This window comes from Tinamus guttatus, unplaced genomic scaffold (assembly GCF_059628265.1).
Source record: "Tinamus guttatus ecotype Peru unplaced genomic scaffold, ASM5962826v1 Tinamus_guttatus_pri_ptg000138l, whole genome shotgun sequence".
Classification (NCBI taxonomy): Eukaryota; Metazoa; Chordata; class Aves; order Tinamiformes; family Tinamidae; genus Tinamus; species Tinamus guttatus.
This window is the reverse complement of record NW_028288672.1, coordinates 2,987,629-3,011,334: the sequence shown is the minus strand read 5'-3', so window position 1 is coordinate 3,011,334 and position 23,706 is coordinate 2,987,629. Positions and strand designations below refer to the sequence as shown.

Genomic DNA, 23,706 nt, shown 5'->3' with positions numbered 1-23,706 from the left:
AATAATGTGTATTTATTTTCAGTGCTATTTTCATTAAATACTGGTATCATATGTCCATGTCTGAGGTAATAAATTAAAAATAAATTCAAGATTTCAGTCCCATATTTGTGCTGCATATTTTTTCTACCATTATACATAATTTCGAAGCAAACACACACAGTCCATAATTTTGAATGCAGCTAGGAATATTATTTTAACACAGTCACTTTTGTTTCACTATAATTTTGCTGAGAATGGTTATTGCATGATATACTTTTAATAGATGTTTTATTTATACTAGAGTTTTCTATTAAATCACAAATATTGAAGTTATAGGAAGATGGGCATGAAGATGTGCTTTGAGCCAAGGAAGGCAAATATTGAATCAGAGTGACAGCACATTCTGCAGGGTTACTGTCTGCCTTCACTAGAGTCTGGATCTAGCATGGCCAATTCAGTATGTGCTTAACTTTAGACTGATGAGTCAATTTAGTGAAATCCATGGCCTTAAGTGTTTGCTGGATCAGAGCCTAGCCAAGTCTGCAGACCTAAATTCATAGACTTCTTTAACTGTGTGTTATTTGAATAATTTTGCTGGTTTCATATTTTGTAACAACTTTTTAAGATTTTTCATATCAGTGAAGCACCCATGAAAGTTTCTAACCTGGTTAATAAATACACTATGAAAAAATAAGCAGCTACAATGACTCTCTTCTACCCATTTTGTTAAAAGCAACACCTGATTTTAAAAGTTATTAAAGTAATTTTTTCCCATGGTAAAATATATTTAAAAAAATAAACTCTTCATTTCATCATCTTCCAACAAACATATAAGCTTGTTAAAGGGCAGGGCATACCTCAGGTACTCTCATTTATAAATGCAAGAGATTGATGTACATCAATTCTCTTTGCACTTAAATGCTGGTGGTAGTAAGGCCCTTTAAGCTAGGTCTCCCTCAAGCCCAACAGTAGTGAGCTAAAGAAACAAACAGAAATTTTGCTTGCATATAACGTTTTCATAATGTTGAATTAAAGAAAAAAACCTCCTCTGCGTAGGAAAAAAACCCTCTTATTTAACGGCTGTCATTACAACAGAAGATACACCTCACCTCCCTGTTGGTTCAGCTTTGATCAGTGATTCTGAATACAAAGGATTTAAATGCTCACTACAGTAACTGTAGCATGCCATCCGACTCCTAACATTCCCAAGTTGTGCTAATTCCCATTTAGATCAGGTAGCTATAGTTTATAGTTAGAACTAAGGGTTGCCTTGGTGTTGTAGGTGTACGTCCACCAGATTTGCTTTATTCTACTTTGCAAATGCCTGACAGTGCTCGTGATGGGGTCCTGGAACCCCGCCTGGTGTTATTACTCAAAGCTAGAGTCTGTGTAAAGCTCTCCATGCTCTCATGCAGGGAATCGCACGGCTGGGCGCCACAGTCGCGCGGCAGCGGCGCTGGGCCGGGCCGCGAGGGCGCAGCGGGGCGGCCCTGCTCTTCAGTACTCCACAGAGCTCACTATGGCCATGGGCTCGTCAAACGTGGCCAACCGTATCTGCTTGGGGGTCGGGATGGCCGGGATGGAGAGCATTTCCCCCGCGTCGGAGGGTGAGTGGATACCATTGTCTATCATGTTAGACACCTCTTCCTCGTGGTCTTCATACAGTGTGTTGATGTGCAGCAGCGGATGGGTCGGGTTGCAGTTCAGCGCAGGCGTTGGTTCTGCCTTGACTTGATTCAGTGTCATGCTCGTCGTAGCAGCAGTTGTGGCTATATGGTTGTGGTTACATGTGACAAAAGCTCCAGCAGCGGGCACAGTTCTGCATGTCTCCGATGGGTACAGGATCTCCTTCGCAGGATGAGGAGTGTCTAAAAGAAAACAAAAGAGCCAGTTACAAGATGGGTAGTCTTTTACCATCCTTTCCAATCCATCACAGAGCAGTGTCCTGAACCAAAAAGTCATTGGCAGTTTTGCCATAGATTTCAATGGGAACAGGAAGAGACCCCAAAAAAAGGATTTTCTTGGGGCTTTTGAGGAATCCAAGAGGACTGTTTCATAACAATAGGATTGTAAACTCAGGGAAACAGGAGAAATAACAAACAGGTTGGTGAATCTCGCTCTCTTTTTATGCATGCTCATGCTTCCTTATGTGAATGGTATTTTCATAACATGAACAGAAAGCAACTGAAAAGTATTTTTTCTCCTCTATATTCTGGTGTTTTATAAATGTTATGATTTAATGTTTTGACAAACAATGTGAATGCTGAAATGCACAAGATACAGAATACAAAAAAGTGGTATTTTCAATGGTTACAATAGTAGTGGTTACATATTGTAAACCACTTGTCTTTAGAAAGAACTCAGCAATTTGTAGTTAACTGATGTCTCTTTCTAGAATTTAGAGCTCTGCCTTACCTGATGGATTGTAATGTTGGTCTAACTCAAAAGCAAAGCTGAATATTTTTAATGGGAATGGGGAGCTTAACAGAGCCCCAAAACTACAGTAATTATTTTTTTGCTCTTGCTGTAAAATATTTGAGCACTAATTTAGATCAAGGTAATTGAGACCAGAAAACCCCAGTAGTTTTGAGGAGTTGTAATCAGAGCAGGTGACTGGATAAGGAACGCTGCAGAATAGCTCACATGCACATCGGGGAGTTGGAGGGCTCTGAGGGAGCATACAGATCTGGAAGTGACAGAAACTTTTATACCTCAAATCACTTCTCTGCTGGGCAGTGGGGTGACGGTAGCTGTCAGTCTGTCGAGGCCCAGAGGGAGGTCTTAGCTTGTAATGAGATGAGAGCCATTGCTTTAAGTACGTACAAAGCTTTCTGTAACTTCAACTGCATAGATCTGCTTTCTTACGTCAGTAGCTTACAATGATAAACAAGAAGATATCTGTCTGTCTGTCGGTTTACCTTCTGATCTGTTGCTGTTCTCAGTGCTTACATGCATGGCTTACCCCATCACCCTACCACCTCGCAGTCTTATATCGATATATTTGGAGCACTCTTTCGAGGTCAAAAAGGGATAGGATTTCCAAGGCACACACAGGAACTGAGGGATGGGAAGAGTGTCTCCTGTGAGGCCATGCAGGAAGTGAATAGCAGAGCTCCTGAATCCCTGACCAGCACCCACATTTTGCACCATCCACTCTCTGGTCCATACAGAGGACAAAGGGCAATTTAAAATGTCTCCTGGGTGAAAAACAATATAAATTATCTGAGTTTAAATTGCTCAGGTGACAAACACAGGCTAACCTCTAAGAACTGGTAGTTAAGGGGGATTTTTTATAGGCAGCTTTAAATATCTTTAGCAGTTTTTTGCATATTCCTTGGAGGTGGCTACTGCTGGCCAGAGTATTGGGACAAGCAGGTTTCCAGGTTTGATCTACCATGGCATTTTCTATAAGGCTTGAAATTAAGGCATATTTAAAATATTCTAGGTGCTGGTAGAGCAGGAAGGGTATCACGGAGGCCAAACCCTCCTTATTTCCTTGGCAAAGGCACAACCACATTCAAAGTTGTGAAAATCTTGGAAATTTGGAAAGTTGCCTGCACAAAGGAGGCAGACCGTTTTCTACAGCTCTGCCTGTAACACTGCTTATACTCTATGTAAAGTGTATTCAGACAGAGAGAGGAAAGGGGGAACCCCTACTTCTGAGGCCTACAAGCCCTAATATTATTAGCTATCCCCAAATCTAGTAAGGTAGTTCAAACAGCGGAGATAAGCTTTGAGTTCAGATTGCTACGCAAGTCTGTGGGGGTGGCACTGGAGTGACATACTGTACCTTTGAGGGAGGAGGTGACGTGTACTATGACATTCTCTTCCTGGTTTATAAATCCTCCCTCTTGGCTTTTTGATGTAGGCATCGAGGGCATGGCTTGAATCTCTGGCTTGGGCTTTTTGCTACTAAGTATATATGGATGAACATCCAAGGAAAAGTGTCGCGTGTGTTTTTTCTCAGTACTTGTACTTGGGATGGCATTTGACTCGGTTTTATGGGCTGATGATTGCTGCGAGGTTTTTGCAGTGGACTCCAACAGAGGAGCTATGAGGCTGTCGGTTGCAGTTTTCCTCCTCACGGGCTTAGGTTTTTCAGGTTTATGGTTTTCGACCTTCATGATGGCTAGCTGCTCCTTGAAAGGCTGAGGGAGAGGGTTGGTAGTTGGGATCCATTTCATCTTCTTTCTTGGCCTCTTAATGATGAGCTGCTCATTAGCATCGATGTCTGCTGGGTCAACGCTTGGGTCTATGGTCTGGATCCCCGAGTCGCGCATGGTTGGCGTGGCGTCGTGGTTGGACTGCGCCAGGGCTGCCAGCAGCTGCCGGACCACGTTGTCATACATCAGATCGCTTTCATTGGTAATGAAATCCAGACGGTTCAAAGATTTGATGTGGTCCCGATTTTCATTGCAAAACATGGCCAAAATGTTGATGTCACAAAACTGGGACTTCTGCCACTGTTTCTTGGTCTTGATGCCAACTTTGTTTAGTTTATCAAATATGAAGTTGGACTTGCGAAAAATGAAGAGATGAATTAAATTGATGAGGATTATCAAGTTCATGAAGCAAAGGAGAACAATATCCACGCCTGCAATAATCCGCTGGAGCTGGACAGAGGGCAGTTTGCAGTTCACTCTGATGTGCAGCTTGGAGCTGCTGGTTTTGTCTGGAGGCTCTCCTAGTGCACATGTAAATTCATTTTGCTTCTGCGTAGCATAGTAGGTGGACAAGTACGTAATTGGTATGATGCTTAAAAAGATGATGAATAAATGCCTTGCAAGATAAAGCTTAGCTAAAAAGTTACTTCGTCCTCTTCTTTCCAGGTATTTCTCAAACAAGTTCTGTTCAGGGCTTTTTTCTTTCTCCGCATTCTCAATAATTTCTCTCTTCTCTCTCTCGGTGATGCCTGGCCCTTTGGACTGAATTTGTTTCTCTATTTTTGGTGCCCGCCCTTCAGCTGCACGGTGGTAACAATTGTCAATCTCCTGAAGCAAAAAATTAAGCTCGGAAGTGAGTCGAGTGGAGGCCAGAAATTCCCAGCCCAGAGCTGGAATGTACATTATCCCAGCAAAGGCCAGCAGTGCATAAGGTAGGAACTTATGTTCAAACAAGGAGGGCCAGTGGCTGGCATCGACTCCTGGCAAGGCATCTTTTAGTTCTGTCCAACAATATCCTCTGGCATACAAGGCTTGGTCGCGGGTGAAGTTGTGTGGGGTATAACAGTATATTGGCTCCTCTGTATAACAGAGAGAAAAGTCACTGCTGTGCATTTAATCTACAAAAGGAGCTCTGGAAAATAAACATTTCAAATTGTATCAATTTTATTTGACTGCATCTTTACATGACCTCTAAGCCCACAATGTTTACCAGACAGCTCAGCCTGCATGCAGCTGCCTTGGTTCCAGGTGAAATATTTACCTGGAACTTTTATAATGGACTGAGCTAGAAATGTCAGTGAAAACAACATATCTGGGGGCAGTTTCCTGTCCTAAAACAATATCCCAAGAAACTCTAGCCTAACTCAGAAAAACTAAGAGTCATAATAGTCTTATCCACTATACGCTAGCTGGGAATGCTGTGTTAGAATATATGCAAACACTGAGAGGCTCATTTAAAGGAAATTTAAGGCTCACTCCAGCTAAATGCCCTTCTAAATAGTTAGCTATAACAGCAGGCAATATGTTTAATCCTTATTCACAAAGTCAGCTCATTTGACAAGGTAGAAAAAATCGCAACTTTTGGACACATAGGCATTTAGTCAACAGTATCCCAGCTAACACTTTCATATTCGAGTGTAACAGACCAAGACAGGACCTGCTCTGTTAACTGTATTTCTCAACCATGAATATTTAATTTTATATTTAAATATATAACACTGTTTTTTACACAGTGGGCAATTAAATGATGGAATAAAGTACTATGGATCAAAAGCGTGATCAGACAAAATAATGGAAGGAGAAGCATAGCAAGGATTATTAAAAACACAGTTAATGATGCAACTTTTCTCTGAGGACATCTTTAAGCCACAGGCTGCTGGAAGGTGGGAGTGTTTATCAAAGGAAGAAATACCATATGCTTGTCTACTTTTATACTCTTTCCCAAGCGTTTGCTATTTGCTACCATCAGAGACAAGATACTGGGCTAAAAATAACTTTGTCTTACCCCAGTAGATGTATTATGTTCTTATGTAATCATGTTTTTCTAGCAGTAAACATGAACATAATATAGAAAAAACTTGTGCAAACTGGAATGGTATTAACTGCTCAAATAAAGGTAACTACTAACAAAACATGCTTTCCAAACAGGAAGACTGTATTTTAACAGTAGGTAAAACAAAGAGGATATATTTTACAGGGTTCTAGTATCCCTTTAAAAAACTTCTTAACGTGAGATCCATGGGAAAAGGCATGTTATTTGGGGGATTTAGAATGGCTCAAGAACACCAAGCTTGTTCCTGTTTTGAATGCAGTCTACAACTCAGGTCGAGAACAGACTATTGAAAAAAACATTCCCTTAATAATACAAATCACTAAGATAAATAATAAAAAGTAATTTGATAAAAATAACTATAAAGTTAACAAACATGCAAAAAATCCCTAATCCTTTTGACATACTAGAGAACTCCCTACTGGGCCAACTGGACCAACCAACACATTTACTATTGCTTGGGTGAAATGTTGAGGTGTAAACATATTCCCTGACCTGCTTCTGTGCTGAGCTACTAGATCTGCAAAAAAAGGTCACTTTTTCTTTTGAGTGAAAAATCTTTTCTAATGATATAGCCAATTTGGACAATTATTAGAATAACACTGTCCAAGGCAAAATGTAAAGTAAACCCCATAAATTCATTAAAATCACTTTTGAAGACTACTGCAAAATGATCCAGCTTTGACCCTTTCTGGAAAAGAGCTTATAGCACTCTAATTTTCCACAACTTCTCATTTAATCTATTTTTTTGCATGTTTACACCCATCTGTTACAAGAAAGCCACTCGTTGTCTTCAGTAATTGTGTCCTTTCCCATTGCTGGCCAGGAACGGATGCATGCAAGAAAAATTCAACTCCTACTGTCAGAGAGTTACTGTACAGTTTCCCAAGAGACAGTGTGGACCTACGCAAAAAATATTTCCCTGGGAAAAAAAAAAGACAAAGAAGCTTGGACTGTTTCTGATAAGCAGAAATATTTTGATTTGTGGGTCCTTATGCCTACTGGAGTCTGCTGACATGAAGATAAGTTTCCTGTGGCATACATGTGTTCTTGTGTCCTAGATTTCAGCACCAGGATTATTTGGGAAGACTGAATAGAAGTGTTCATAAAAATCGTCCATACGGATTATTTTTGGATTCATGTGTAAGTTGCTACTACCAAATAAACTAATCAGTTCTCTTCACTGAGGCCAGAAATGCTAAGGTAACTTCTGAAAAAAAAATGGCAACAACCATAAAATACTTAAATCATAAATAAAGGAAACGAATTAAAATATTTTAACTTAAATATAAATACTATGTTGGACATATCACTTAGAGATTAACTCTGCACCCTGTCCCTTTCCACCCCTGAGAAAAACACAGATTTAGCTTGGACTGAACAGGTTAATCAGAGGCTACTTGCAAAAATAGGGTTGTCCAGTGTTATAAAGAAATCCCAGTAAAGTAAATGCCATTTTATAGCAACTTGTTTACTTTTCCTGTTAAGTGTATTTGTTAGCCTCTTAAGTTGTCAGAAAACTGTAATTTATTGGGATGGATAAGCATGGTGTCCTGTTCTTATTCAATGTTTTATTACTTACTGATGCTAGTCTACTGTTTTCTGATGCTAGTCTAATGTTTCGTTTGCACTTTTACTTTGATGATTCTCTTTATGAGCCACGTAAATCCTAAGATCCTGCAAATGAAAATCTATCCCTAGTGAAGCCCGTGGAACTGACTGAGATGGGGGCAGGTTATGAGGCAATTTTACTTAATATTTTCTAAAATATTTGAGCCAAACTCACTGTTATTTAATGTCACTGATTTTGAAGCTACTTCGGAGGTGAGTTCAGTTTAACCTTCTCAGCCTAGGACACAACTCACAAAACTCTATCATTTATCTAGACAGCCATCTAGAGCTTGAAGAGGAAAGCCCTCCAAAAATGATTCAAAGAGAGAGGCCAGTTTAGCTTTCACCTCTCTCTCCATTGACTAGAGAAGCTGTCAAGCCAGACTGCTACTTAAACCTAGTTTAAAATTTAAACCTAAATTGCCACTCAAAACATCGAGTTTTTGTGAATATTCCTAAGTGATGGCAGCAATTTTCTATGTATTACCCAAATATTTGGCATTGTAAAGTTGTATAGACCTATAATAGTAGGGTGTGGAGCTGTCTCCCCTCTACTGCAATCTGGTACAGTCAGGAATAAATGAAAAGCACTGTGTCAATAATTAACCTTGACTGTTACGAAGGACAGCAGTAACTTGTAGCTGCATCTCAACATAAAGATCTGATGAGGATGGGGGAGTAATTCTTAAGTTGTTCTCACACATACAGCTCTCACTTCGATGAGGGCCCTACTTAACCCAAATTCAGTTTCAAGAAGGCACAGCAGATCATGCAATAAAAAACATTTATTTGCTTTTAACTTCATACTCATGAATATAGAGCATTTATATGGACACTCATATTTCACTCTGAAAATCCTTAAAAGCAATTTGAGAACTTTGTTTTTCCCATAATCGCTCCAGCTCTCCAGCATGAAATGCAGCTAGCCCCCTTGCAAGACTAGCAGATTAACTGCATATGGCAGAATTATTCAGCTGCACAGGAAAAGACAATAGAGCAGGACGCTGCAAGGAAAGTTTTTGCAAAGCTTAGGGGACATTATTATGGCTGAGGGGTTAGTCTCCTTCTGAGAGTTGTCTACATTTGAGCACATAAGCACATCCATCTCGCCACTCTCCTTGAGGTCTTGTGAGCCCAGACAAAAATTCCTGCAGCAAAATGGAGAGCAAGGCCATAATTTCCAAATGATCTTTTGCTAGTTCCAAACAATAATGAAAAGAAGGTTCAGGGCATAGATATATCTATGACTTGTGCATGTGTGCACTGAAAGAAAATAAGATATTGCCTAACTAACCTGCCATTCTTACTGGGGCGGGTATGCCAAGGAGTCAAATATTTCTGTATTACATGTAATGGCCGACGGCAAGATTATCAGTGCTGATGTTCAGAGTAAAATCCCATTAAGTTCACAGTCTAAAAGTCTGCCCTTAGGTCTGCCTACACAAATGCACTTTCTACCTGCCAACAGATCAAGCACAACACAACTGTTCAGAAAAGAAAACAAAATCATTGACAACACCTACGGCCAAATGCTGCCTTTAGTAATAACTACTGACAGTCACTGCCATTCCCAAGAATGTTCCATTTGAACAATTTTCAAGAGACAAAGTAAGTCTGTGCTAATTTTATGCAAATATAACTTCTCCACTGGAAAAAAAAAAACTCCTTGATATTAATATATTTTAAAGTATACTATCCTTTATCTGATACTGATTTGGGTATAAAGATGCATACCAGGAAGCTTGGCCTGCCTTTCTAGATACCATTAGCCCATCACAACTGCACTACATCAGCTGAGTACATATTATTATCACTGTGCACATAAGTAACTTCACAGAATCACACAATGGTTGAGGTTGGAAGGGACCTCTAGAGATCATCTAGTCCAACACCCTGCACAAGCAGGGACACCTAGAGCACGTGGCACAGGGTGGCATCCAGGTGGGGCTTGAAGATCTCCAGAGAAGGAGACTCCACAACCTCTGTGCGCAGCCTGTTCCAGGGCTCTGTCAACCTCACAGGAAAGAAGTTCTTCCTCACATGGAGGTGGAACTTCCTGGGTTTCAACTTCTACCCATTACCCCTTGTCCTGTCACTGGCCACCACCGAGAAGAGTTTGGCCCCATCCTCCCTACATTCTCCCCTCAGGTGCTTGAATAAAGTCCGGAGGAAATCTCCTCTGGAGGAATTTAGTTAGTTGTATAATATAATTGGGTTGTGTTACTTAAAAAGTTAAAATCCTGTGAAAACTAAGCTTTCTCATACACTGTACCAGAATGCATTCTGCGCCATCTCATCCCATCAGTTCCCTTCAAGTACTGAAGTGGAGCAAAAAAATGACTTGCAGAAAATATTGCGGCATAAAGGGCCCACTAAATGGGAATGGTTGGAGGACACGGCTGGGGAGAAGCTGAGCTGCCCAACCTGCTGCCTTTTAGTAAAGGTCCTGGGAAGCGGCTGTGGGCTTCCCGCTAGCGTACGAGCCCTGTGCACCTCCTCTCTGTCCCCCTGCCCAGGCCAGTCACCTTTTTCCACTGAGTCTCCAACCTCTGGGTCACTTAGCAGGACAAGAGGCTGCGGTGCTGAGGGCTGGAGCTGGAAGCCATGTGAAAGTTAAACTGCAAAAATCAACTTCAGATCTGGAGATGGAGTTAACAGTGGAAAAATCTGGTAACTTCTGTTCTAGACAGAACAGAGGTCTACCAAGGAGGTTGTATGTGTGTGTATTTGCCCATATACATATATATAAAAGTTAATAAAATTGAGCTGGTATATAGTACATAGAGAAGACACTGCCAGGTCTAGCTGGTAGATGTGTACCTTTCTCTTTGCAAAGTTCAGTTTTGAAAAGAGAGTGAATTTCATCTAGCATAAACATTCATGTGCCATTTTAAGCAGAATATAACAAACTCTTACTATTCAATAGTGTTAAAAAAGGCCTTGTTCCCGAAAGTCTTGAGTGACTTTATACACTGGGCAGTTCCTTTGAAGCCAGTGGGGATACTCACAGTGCATAAAATTAAGCTCGTGCATTTCTCTCTAAAAGATTGGTGCTGTAGGGATTTCAATCTCAAGCTTCTAAAATATTATTACAAGCAGTAATCAAAACGTATTTGAATAAATATGGAAAATTTATTTAAAAGGCTTTCAGTAGACCTTGAAAAGTAATAAGAGAACATATCAGCAATACACAATTGCCTATGAAAAAGGGCAAATAGCCATTGACCCAGCTGTACTTCCAATGAAATAAAGCACATTCACCAAAAGCAAACTATAAAGCATAATAATGAATTGTGCATGCCTCCTGTGACCTCCAGCTTTTAGAATTTACCCTGGAAAAAGAAAGCACACCTCATTAATCTTCTGGGTAAATTACATGAATTCAGTATTCTGCAGCAATGATGTAGGAATAATAGAACTATTTTCTAACAATAAAGAGAAAAGAAAAAAGAAACCCAGTTTTCAGAAAAAAAAAATTGAAAAATGAAGGAGCTAAATACCTTTGTGTAGACTATATCAAGAGCACAGCTAGTTGAGCAAGGCGTGCAGTCAGTAAGAAACAAAAACATTCAGCTTCATAAAAGATTAAGCCCTTACTGGACAATAGTAAAGCAGTGTAATTTCCTTAAATGTGGGGTGCTACCACAAAGACATTTCTTTTATTTGGGTGTACATATATGCAGTGGCTACAGCTGAAATGCAGTGTTTGACTCTTGAGCACAAGTTTCTAATAGTCAAGATAAATGAGAAGCACTTGGAATTCAGAATTAAATGATATTATTAGACAAGAATAGTCCTGCCCCCTTCTCTACATTGTGTCACAGACGTGCAAGCAATCAGCCATATACACTTCATTCACCTTGAGGACTAAAAAGAATGCACAAGAAAGCAGGTAGCAAAAACTGTTTATTTTGAGAAACATGTAATTTATTGAGTCGATTTCAGTATTTTTGAAGGGAAAAGAATAATGTTCTGGATCCTCTTCTCTCTGGAAAGACAGAACAAAAAAATCCATGTTATTAAGCTTGAAAATGTAGTCTATGAAAGTGTAATGTTATCTAAACAGTAACCAGATTTTCCATCCCAGCCAGAAGCTTCCATAAAGATAAATAACTCTTTCCTTTGGGTGTGATTTTAAATGCTTGCTAATATCCAAATTAGTTCAAAGCCAAAGGAAAAACTCCCTTGATTTAATGAATTGATTTCAGCTACTTTATTTAAGGGGTATTTATAGCTTAGAATATTAGTACAGTATGAGGATGGATTCCTGAAATTACTTGTGTACATCCATTGTAGTCATACAGTCCTATTTAACTTACGGAGTTTGCTCATATGAGTAAGAAAATAAAGCATTCACAGAACTAAGCCTTAAGTTAGCAATCTAATTATTAAGTATTACAAATTTTATCAAAATAAAAAGACAATACCTTTACCTTTGTTAGTGAATATTCTTTCCAAATCTGAATATAGGTTCCATGCCCATGAAGTCCTCCTAAGGTACAAATTTCTCCATGATCAACAAGGTAAGGTATAGCCTTTTTTTGCTCACTTTCTGAAACCACTTGTCCTGTTTAAGAAAAAAATCTTAAAAAGAAAGTCCCTAAAAAATGAGACAGGAAACCACTGGTCCTCATAAGCTTTAATGGCCCATATTCAATAATGGATGAAATGTGGATAAGCAATTTCAATGACTGACAGGTAACTGGTTACCCGTATGAGCAATGGCAGTGTAGGGGCAGCAGCAGAAGACCCCACACTTACAATTTAGGGTTTTTCACTTGCAGAACTGCTGCTTGAGCTACAGGTATCTTGGATGAATTAATTACTAAATTTGTAATGCACTTTCCTTGCAGATACATAAATTTATAGGACTGCAGTCATTGTAGTAACAGACATTAGCTCTTTTAAAATTAGCTAGTATGCTGAAGTGCCTGCCAGCTTACTTCAGGAAAGCAAGATACCCAATCCTGCTTGGCTGATTGTGCTGAAGTCGTACGGAGATTGTTTTACAAATGGCAACTGTTATGCAGAAGGTGCAGAAACACCCAAATGAAATCCCGGGGGCTGCTTCTACAGAGGAATGAGCTCCTCAGTAACAAGCTAACATCAACCCCATGATGCCCACACAATATGGTGGCAACATCATTGGAAAGAGAATTTATTCACAGTGACTGTTCTGTTGAATCTTGTTACAAGCATTTCTTCCTCTGCTAAACAGAGCTCTGTGAGAAAACAGAAAACACCTGGAAGGAGAGGAAATTGCTAATGTTGGTGCCCTCAGGTACGCTTCTATAATACAACATTGCTTTGTAGTATGATAAGATTAAAGGGAAGGTTAGATCTGATTTTTTAAAAAAATGTATTCATGAAAATCTAATAAGTGAAATTCATTTACGCAGGCAGCCCTACAAGGGAGACTTGCATAACAATTACTTCTGCAATTAATAGTCCTAATAAGAGGAGGTAAGTGGAATCTTGATGATGCACAGATCTTCTTTATAGGGGTAAAAGCAATCTCGTGGGAAAATAAATGCTTCAATGTCATCAAAAGATCAATACAATATTTAAGAGCAATTCAAAAATTTCCCTCTAGTCACAGAACCTCAACACAACTACATAGGCATCCAGAGAGTATGATAATGCAGACCAGAGTAACGCCTGCAACAAACTGCAACAGCATGTAAGTGCCACAGTAAAATGAATTATGGAAATTCAGAGAAACTAATGATACACAGACAAATGTGGCTTCTTAATCCAAGGGTTGAGTGCAAAATGCCAACACAGGAGACAGCAGCTTTGTTCTACTGCATTATTATTCAATGACTGGAAATGATAAAGACGGATTGTGTTAAGTACCTCTTGGCCTAAATATAGTACCCCCAAAATTTCATATTGAAAAATAAGAAAAATGCAAATAACTGGTTCATTAAGTAATTATACTATTTTAATAGCACGTTTTTTTTTTTTGAGTCAGAGATGGCTGGTCTGCTGTTCTTTGGAAAACTGTTTCTTCCACACAGAAATAAACTTTCTAAAGTGCTTTGCTTGATCTAGCCATGAGAATCATGCTCCCAAGGGTTCCTGGGACTCTGACAGCTCCACTGTGGAGGTTTCCTGCCCTTCAGAAAGAGGTCAGAAATCCTGCAGAAGACAAGGTATCTCAACTCCAAAATGCAAAAATAATTACTTAAGTATAGAATTAAAGTGCTCTGGAAATAATCACTGAGTTCCAAGCTGCAAAAGTGTATCATGCAGCTCAGGACCTGGCTGCTTTGCTCCTCTTGTTAACTCATAGGCATCATATCTATCATACAGACTCTGAAGAAGTTAAAAACAAACCATCCCCTAAACACTGCTATCATATTGAATTTTGTTTTTCCCAGTTCTAAGAGTATAATATAGGACTGGTACAAAGTCCATTATGATGGAAACACTGCATTCATTTCAGCATTTTCTTATAATAAATCTTATACCATTACGTGAAACAAAGGGAACCTCCACAAGAATCATGCCAGTCTACTGTGAAATAGCCTAGCTTTGTAATTGAATGTATATACCTACTTAAGGTGCTCCCTGCAGTCACTTTTAGAGCTGGCAAAATCCAAGGAACTCCATGATGATACTGATTCTTCCTGAAGTGTTTCATAGCTCTAAGAAATAACACAAGCTGAGGTTTCTTCTAGAACATAGATGCTTAATTTCTATCTAGCCTTGTGACAAAAAGGTTTCAAAATTCTTCTGGGTAACTTTGAAAAAAAGTCTCAAACTAACTACACAAGGTTTCCTAAGATGAATGAATTAAGCAGAGTTTAAACTTTTTTTTTCCTCTGATCATCTTTTCAAATTAAGTAATTTGAAAATATGTGTTAAGATAAACCTCATTCACATTTTGGATCTCCTCACATATAAGACATTGGAGAAGATGAAGTGTTAATAGTGCAGGAAGGGTCACTAAAGCACACATGAAAAGAAGAAGTTTAAGTATCAATTAAGTTTTGGAGAAATGGAACTCAAGACAGAAAATGTCCATGACCTGTAAAAAATTACAGCGGAATTACTTCAAATCTGAGGCTTCCTCAAGATACCTTTTTATTGCCACTCAACTGGATAACTGCAAGTGGGCAAAATTCTATGAGCAGTGTGAGCAGCCAGCAGCCGAACCACAGCCAGCATGTGCCTGCTTCTACAATGTCAGTCCTTTTAAACGTGGAATACTGAGAAACTCCTCAGATTCTCATATCACCATATCATGAGGTAATATTCACCTCAAAACCAGTTTCCGCACATAACTGTCCTTTTGCGAATACAACCCTATGCTCCTAGCGCTAACAACAATCATTTGAAAAAATGTCATCTTCACTTTCCTGCTATAGGCTGCTTTAAGCGCAGTTAGAAAAAAAAAAAGAAAGTAAGCTCAAAAGCCACTTAACAGGTAAGTCAGATAACATATGTAAATATGCTGCCTACAACTTCAAACAGAAATATGAATTAGAAAAAAAATGGAAATACAAAAAAACCCTATTTTATACAGAAATCTTGAACACATCAGGTGAAATGTGTAAAAAGATACTGAGCGCACGCATATACTGCACTACACAGTGAAATAAGCATTGCTTATGCACAATGATTACGAATTGGGAAATAAAACATAAAACTTTAACTGACTCATCAGTCATTCAACTTACTGTCTCCTTCCATTATATCCTCCTGAGACTTTTCTAGCAGAAGGGTGTAGAAGGCTGAGCTACGTAACTGCTAAGAGACACAGAAATACAGTATTTATGAGCAACTTTTTGGTATTTTGTAGGAACTGCTTTAAAAAAGTAGCAAAAATAACTATGCCAAAGCTTGGCTTTGGACTGAAGTATAAAAATCTCGAGTGTTTTGCTCTGCTTCAGTGAAGTACTTTAATGAAGTACTGGTATTTCACAGCTTCTGAGGGAAAAGCAAAGACAACTGCAATACAGAGAGAACAATTCACGGCAACGAGAAGGCACAAGCACAAAGCACAGTACGAGATGAGTGCGACTTCACAGTCCCTGCGATCGGTCACCTCAGTCCCAAAGCTTTGGGAAGTCTAGATAACCACATACTTCAGCACGGTGAAGATCGAAGCATGTTCTCCTGCGGTGGCCACCTCTCTTCGATCCTTCATGCAGAAAACCTCCCACACACATCACTGATACTGTTGTTTCTGAACATAGCTCAACGCTGAGCAGTAATATTTAAAATGCTTAGTAAAAGTATTAGATGATGCAAACAAACTAAGTGTCTCATAATGAAAGGTAAGTATCTCCTACTCTAGTGGGCTGTTGAGCAGTCTCCTGGAATTCCAGCGCCCACCGCGTTTCACTACAAAAGGCTGCTGCTTGCTATTGAAAACATTGCTGCTGGTCACACAGGACAGAAAGCAACACTCACTGATGAAGACGAGCATTAAACAAACACCCAGCAAGGTCCTACTCATAACTGGTTCCATGGTAAAAATGGGTAGAGTGAATGAAAGGATGAATAAAAACACAGGACACAAAGCAGATCTACTTCACACTAAGAATGAACGTTACAATCAAATAATCTGCATTCTAGACCACTACAAAAGGAAGAGGAAATGGATATGCTGTGTGTTAAACGATCTGTCCCTTCTGATCTAGATCTAAACTTCCCCAGCAGGACCAGCTCCAGATAGACGATACTGTAACATCAAATCTAAGAACAGTTCCTCATCATTGCTACAGCTGGACTGCAAGTACGTATCTTAGAGCCGCAACTTCAAACATTAATTAAAAGTTTGGTATTTTATAATTTTTCTGTAAATATTAATATGGAACAAGTCCACTACAGCAAGAAAATACTTTAAATAATTCATTTTAAAATGAATTTGGAAAAACAAACACACAACCTTTATCACGTGAAAGAGAACAATCTAGCTCCAACCCAGCTAAAATGTAAGAACAAAAGTGACAAGACAAAGTGAAAACTCTCCGTTGATAAGATTATTGGTTTTATTTTACTTTTGATTTGCACAGGTATAAATAACCATTCAAAGTGCCTAGGAACAACAAGATTTCTGCATGTAGAACCTTCAGATATAACAAATCAAGCCTCTGAGGAGCCAGATACAAGCGCGGACCTTGTAGAAAGGCTGTGTATGCATTTATATGAATGCTGTAGGCAGATGCTTAAAACTACATATTTTTAATACACAGGACTTTTAGATATAGGACTAGGATCACACAACTGTTCTGCAGAAATTCAAACATTTGAAAAGGTCCAAACATCTACATATTAGTATTCATATTTAATTAACAAAAATATTATCCTTAACTTTAAAGTAGCAATTTCAGAAAGAAAACGAAAGAAAACTCAAGAGAATTCCCTTGGATCTGCCAACTATGTACATTGTAATTCTCAACAAGGACACCCCTGCTGGAGAGGTTTCTTTCAGCCTAATCCAGACTTGGAACTCTATGACTTTGGGAAATCAATTCCATTTAAATACAGATCCATCCATTGAGTCGGCGAGTCACATATCCAAACCTTGCCTCAAACTCACATACCCTTATCCTTACATGCAAGATGCTCCAGTTCTGTATAAGGTCTGTCCAGGGGGTTGTCGTGCTGAGTTTTAGAAAGGGAGGCAACATTCATCCATTCATTCACCTCCTGTGGTGCTTCTTTGGGACACGGGCTTTGTGTGAGAAGCTGACTACTGCTCCCAAGTGTCTCCAGGAGTATCTTACGCCCAATAGAAATATGGTACGTGGATATATTTTAATTATCATTCTGGGAGGTTTATTTCTAGGAATCATACTGGTTTGCTTGGAAAACATTAAAAGGGAGTTGGGAATATCAGAAATGGTAGTGTAAGAAGTTGGCTGAGGAACTTTCTCTTGTGAAAGCAAGTGCAGAGACTGCAAGGAAAGGCAGGACATTGCTTTGCAGAAGGGTCTGTGCAAGAACTTCAGCCACTAGAGATAAATCCTGGCCCCACCAAAATCAGTAGCAAAACTCTTACTGACCCCTATGTTGCCTGAATTTCCCTCTTAGGAGCAAGTGACTTTCACTGTAAAGCCACCTCCTCAGCTCTTGTTTTAGCTGGATAAAGGAAACAAATACTTTCACATATATAGAACATAACTGCAGAGATTTGCCATCTGGAACAGCTCTATGTTGCTCTCTTGCTACATCTACTATCAGCAAATAAACATTTCTCACACGGTCATGCAGGGGAGATGGGACTGGGCAAGGCTCAGGATGTAGCCAAGCTGACTCTTCAGCTAAAACCTGCAACACCACAATGCCAGAAGTCTTGGAGATACTATTTCACTTTCCCTCTGCACTGTCATCTAGTAGCGAAGTTTGGAAAGAATATTTCAGCTCCTGCTAAACTTTCAATTACCTTACATATTCTTTTATCCAGCAAAAGTGAACCAAGGATAAGTCTGCTTTTTTTACACCAAGTCAGACTATAAGTCCATGTAATGGAAGAAAAGTCCTATACCCAATTTAAGGTCTTTTGTAATGTATAAAGTTTAGCTAGGTTGTGATTTATTCAGAAAATCGACATTTGCCTCAGATCAGTACCTGCTAAACAAACAACAGGTCTTGCCTTTTATGCCACTAAGATTATTGAAACAAAATATCAAAGTTATCAAAGGTGATGTGAAGATCAGAACACTCAAATATATGAGCACAAACAAATCCCAGGAACAGCAAATGTGTTCAACTAGTTTAATTCCCTTAGGCCAGGGAATTAAAGCAATGTAATTAAATAACTTTATCTTCACCTGCAGGGGAGTTATAATATACAACAAGTTATACAACAGACATTAATGGTTTATCATCTTTTGAATAAACGTCTATCATAACCCATTCTTTTTCCTGTGTTCTGAACTGTGCTTTCATGTATGTTTCCTAAGAGTCTCTAGGCCCGAAGGCTTCGTGCTGCATTGGGCTACTTCCGTACCCTGCCACTGTAAGACACACCAGCTGCTCACTCAAAGAATATTTTACTGCACTTATTCAACTGCGTCATACAGGTGCTTTTGATTAAACTCTTTAAACTCAGCTGATTTTGCTATATAAAGTCTAAGGTAGACTGGAGTTATAGGGGTCTTCTGCACACCACTCATGCAGACTAATGATGGTCAGCAAAAGGTTTGGTGAGAAACCACCGCTTTTTGATGGCTACATTACTGTCTTCTTATGCTGTGTGACACACACACACACACACACATTATTCTAAGAGCTTTATCAGCAAGGTTTACAAAAGGTGGGATAGAATCCAGAAAAGGGGGTATTTTCAATTTAGGGACATGCTGGTGGCTTACATGCCTTATTAATGCTATCATTAATAGAAAGAGAAACAAAATAAGCATCAGTTTTTATTTTATTCCCCTGAAAATGTCTAAACAACAACACGAAGCAAAGTTTGGGAAGCTATTAGGGTATTTGCAACCAAAGGAGCAGTAGGAAAAGCACTTGATTTTACCAGCAAAATTCATGCTTTTCAGATGTATTACTTAAATTGCTCAGAGGGAGCTGTATCCAGCAAACAAAATTAGATTCTTTAATGATCAGAGGCAGTGGAGACGTGAAACACAACACACACTGCAGATCAGGAACAAGCTTACAGTCAGCGGGACTGTTGTTACTACTACACTTAACAGTGTCTCTGGACAAGCTTAGCTGAGCAAAGAAGCCTGAGTAAATAACATCTTGGTAATATAGATATTATGCCTGCTTCAGGTAATGTTAAAATTAGTAAGAGTTTTGCTTTTGAACTCAGTGGAAGCTGGACTGAAGTCCCTAATCCTGGGCTCTGACTTCACCTCAAGAAGCAATCTGCATGGTTTCATCAGCCCCTTGCAGATTTTGTATTACATTCTCTTAGCCACTACATTTTTCTCTTGCATATTATTTTTTAAAAAACTCTTTGTCATATTTTGTCAACTATAATGACCTGGATCAATCACATGACATCACATGGGAGAAGAATGTTATCTTACAGTTTTTGAACATCAGCTTTTCGATAGCTGTAGGGCTCTGAAGTGTCAGGACAGCATAGGTTACTGCTCCATAATTCTAGGGTCAAATTAGCATATAAAGTTTGTGACTAGGCTGAAATGATTTTCCTTTTGGTACTTCTGAAACACAAACTTGGAACATTTGAAGTCACAAGGTTACGCTAGACAGCAGTATTCCACAGCATAAAATACACCCAAATGCAGAAATTTGGGCAGATGCAAGCAGTGAGTAAAATCCATAGATCTGTGTGGGCCATAGTTGAGCCTTGAAGAAGGGACATCTATTCTATAAAAATCCATTTCAGACCTGTAGTTTCCTCCACAACCTGCTCTCGGAGGATTTGTTTGCAGGGAGCCAGGCCTGCTGTCTATACGTGAGTCCTGAAAGCATTTCTGTTAGGAAATCCACACTATGGAAAGGCACATGTTTGAAGGGGTGACCTTCCTTGTGCCCTAAGTTTTCACTGGACATTCAAACCTGCAAATCTCATACAGCGCAAATGGAAGAACGTACCCCCAGGGCCTTCTGAGGGATTGCCTTTTGATTGGTTTATTTTCCTACAAAACAAACATAAGAAGGGAGCCAAACACTTTTGCGCTACACACTGAAGAGCAATAAAAGTGACCTTGTATCCTGACTCTCAGTCAATATAAGAACATAGCTTTCGGGGAGAACAAGCTCAGCACACCCTAAAAGTCTGCCCTCTAAGCCATCTCCAGATGACCATCCACAAAATGAGGCTTAGCCCTTGATTGTGGCTGAAGATCTTGAGCTATAAATTATAAGTTTTAAAAAAATGAGGTACACAAAACTGTTTTAATTACAATTATGAAAAATTTCTGACAAGCCTCTGTATATAAGCATCATTCCTACAGGTAGTTAAACCCTATTGCATAACAAGGACATCCAAATGTTAGAAGACAATCCTAAATCATGGGAAACGAGTCTGGTTTTGATAGACCTCACAAATAAAAATTTAGAGTTCTTATTAAATACTGCCAATTCCTATTAACCAGGCTAGGGACTGCAAGGTCAGTCCTGCATATTTAAATGCTAGTGATTTCATGAGGATCTTCATTATGGAGCATTAGGGCACTTGAGGTTACTATCAAGTAACATCCAGTAAATGCAGTCACAACCTAGTAGCTACATCCATCGGGTTGATACTTCACAGGGCTGTTCCTACTCTGTGCTAATGGCCTGACAACTGTTCGCAGTCCTAGCAATTCGCTTATTTTCAGAGTTCATCAAGACTTAAAATTTCCTTCCAGGATTGCGCATTTTTTTTTAAGTATAGAAAAGCCTGTATGCAATAGGCAGGCCTATGACAAACACCAGTGACTTCCCGTATCCCAACATGACAAGGTATGTATGTGTCTGTATGTAATTGCTGCATCAATCTGTATAAAAGCACCCACCTTTAACTAGCAGGCTGGTTAAACACGTATGTTGTACCTACACTAGGAAAAATGCTTAAAATCAGCCTTGACTCGGCTCTGGACCCATCCAAGGGCCACCTGATCATATATGTGACTACGCAAAGGTTCACTCACACCCAACTGCCCGCAGGGAAATGGGAACCCTCCTCCCTTCCCTTTCCTTCCCGTTTCGCAGAGCTCCCTGCGGCAACTCCGGCCGGGAAAGGGGCCGCAGCTCCCCTGACGAAGGGCTGAGCTATGGGGAACGGCGCCCGCTACTCCCCACGGCGTGGCGGCCGTTAGGGCGTGGCGGCCGTTAGGGCGTGGCGGCCGTTAGGGCGTGGCGGCCGTTAGGGCGTGGCGGCCGTTAGGGCGTGGCGGCCGTTAGGGCGTGGCGGCCGTTAGGGCGTGGCGGCCGTTAGGGCGTGGCGGCCGTTAGGGCGTGGCTCTCCACCTCGCCCGTGAGGACCAGGGGCCGCGGCCGCGCTGGGGCCCTCCCGTCCCGTCGCAGCGGGGTGGCGGCGGCGCGCTGCGCTTACCAGCGAAGTTCTTGGTGAAGACGAGTGTCACAAGCAGGATGGGGATGAGGACCGTGCCGATGGTGACCACGCGGTCGAAGGGCAGCTCGAGCTTCAGCTGGAGGAGCAAAGCCGCCAGCGCGCCCGCTTTGTCATCCTGCTGCCCCGGCAGGATGAGCTCCTTCAGCTTCTCGCCCGCCAGCAGCGCGGTGGCCATATCGGGGTGGTTATCGATGATGTGTTGCATAAGCGGCGGCGGGCGGCCTCGGGCCGCCGGGCCTCCCCGGGGGTGCGCGGCTTGCTGCGGGCACGGGCCGCCCGGCCTGCGGGGACAACACCAACAGTAACGGCGGGGCCGCGCTGCGGCAGCGACACCCTCTGTAGGTGCGCGGGGTGGGGGGGGATGCTGCCCCTGCGGAGACCGCAGCTCTTGCCGGCACCCGCGGGCGGCAGCGGCCTTTGGGGGGCACTTGTCCCGGCCCTCCCCCGCTGCAAACGGGCCCAGATAACGCCGCAATGGGAGCGGCGAGGAAACCGCGAGGACAAGCGCAGCGCGAGCAACGCAGCGGTAGCCGGCCGGTAAAACGCAGCCTCCGAAGAGCGCTCCGAAGAAATGTCAGGAGAGGAGGACACTACAAGGAGTTAACCCGTGGCAGCTGTGCAATTCAATGCAGCCTCCGTTTTGCAATTCATGCTCTATGACAGGAGCGGAGCAGCCATGCAATGAAGACCGGCTGAGGCTGCCTCCGCCAAAATGCTGCAGACAAGGAGGAGGGCATTTACCTGGCGCCTCGGGCTTCCTCGGCTTCTAGGGACGGTGAGCAGAGCGATGGCTTGTAAATAACAGTAGAAGCTGCAGGAGGAAGAGGGAAAAAAAAAAGGCAACTTAGGCTGGAGGTCTAAAAGATGCCTGCAGCTGCCCAGGTAACAGAAGAGCTCCGTGCTCGGGGCGGGCGCTCGTTAGCGCAGCGGGCGCGCGGAGCAGCGCTCACGCGCGGGGCGCTTCGGGCAGGGGCTGGCGGCAGCGGGAGGAGCCGCCCGCGCGCAGAGACCTCGAGGGCTCGGGGCAGCCGCGGCTGCTCCGCGGGGCGCAACACGTCGCGGCGCCGGCCGCGTCCCTGCGGGAGCCGCCGCGCGGCCGCACTGCGCATGCGCCGCCGCCGCTCGCGGCGCGCCGGGCCCTGCGCTGCGCTGGGCGGGGTGCTCCAGCCGGGTGCCCTATTCCCTGAAGGGGAGACCGGGGACACCGCGGGGCTTCCTGTCCTTTCCAGCTTCTCGCTTTTTAAAGCTTATGTAGGGCTAGCTACGCCTGATTGAACAGCCTAAGGGCTAGAGAGCTTGCCAAGAAAGCAGGAGGACAGCTTGCCTTGCCCTCAAGGGAGTCAGACCTGTGCCTTCGCAGCACTTGACCCCACTGCCTCCCTGCTGAGCAAAGTGCATATTATCCCCCTCAGCAAAGGCTGAACCACAGTGCATCAGAGGACATGGATGCAACATCATAGCCAGCAGCGATGGCGGGCGTGCAGAAGCTCCAGGTCCCAATTACTTACTGTCAAGTTGCTCATACACTTGATATTTAACACTAGTTAGGTGAAAACTGAACATTCACCTAAACAAATCTCTCTGACATTTTTCTCAAAGGCCTTTGGTTGTCATCCACAATGCAGCATGGCTAAGGCAGGGATTGTCATCTTTGCCTTGAATTTTCCCTTTCACCAGTCACAGTAGCAAATGCTATGATCCTGCTTGTTATTCCAGTGCAGCTGTTGCATGCAAACTTCAAATCATTCTCCTCTGTAGGGAGCTTCTGTCCAGACAGGGATGTAATGAGCAAGGCAAGAGGGATATCTTGCTGACAAGAGCCCTTTTGAAGAAGCAGCCCAGACAACACTTGCAGAGCTGTCATTGCCACTTGCTCCTGGATAACACTAGGAGTGGGA

The 23,706-nt window shown here is 41.7% G+C and overlaps 1 protein-coding gene across 1 annotated transcript; it reads right to left on the bottom strand.

Annotated features, from left to right (window-relative positions):
* Positions 1-1,476: 1,476 nt before the first annotated feature.
* PANX2 (pannexin 2) lies at positions 1,477-22,720 on the bottom strand. The gene is made up of 4 exons (XM_088521868.1): positions 22,550-22,720; positions 21,788-22,089; positions 3,770-5,221; positions 1,477-1,847 (listed from the first exon to the last, which is right to left on the bottom strand). The coding sequence occupies exons 2-4, from the start codon at positions 22,011-22,013 to the stop codon at positions 1,477-1,479; spliced, it is 2,049 nt and encodes a 682-aa protein (XP_088377994.1). The 5' UTR covers positions 22,014-22,089; positions 22,550-22,720.
* Between the last annotated feature and the right edge of the window lie 986 nt (positions 22,721-23,706).

Coding starts and splice junctions, on each gene's coding strand:
- PANX2 (XM_088521868.1), bottom strand. CDS start 22,013: ATGCAACACATCATCGATAACCACCCCGATATGGCCACCGCGCTGCTG. Junction 5,222..21,787: donor CTTCACCAAGAACTTCGCTG/GTAAGCGCAGCG, acceptor TCTGTTATACAG/AGGAGCCAATATACTGTTAT. Junction 1,848..3,769: donor CGTCACCTCCTCCCTCAAAG/GTACAGTATGTC, acceptor GTTTTCTTTTAG/ACACTCCTCATCCTGCGAAG.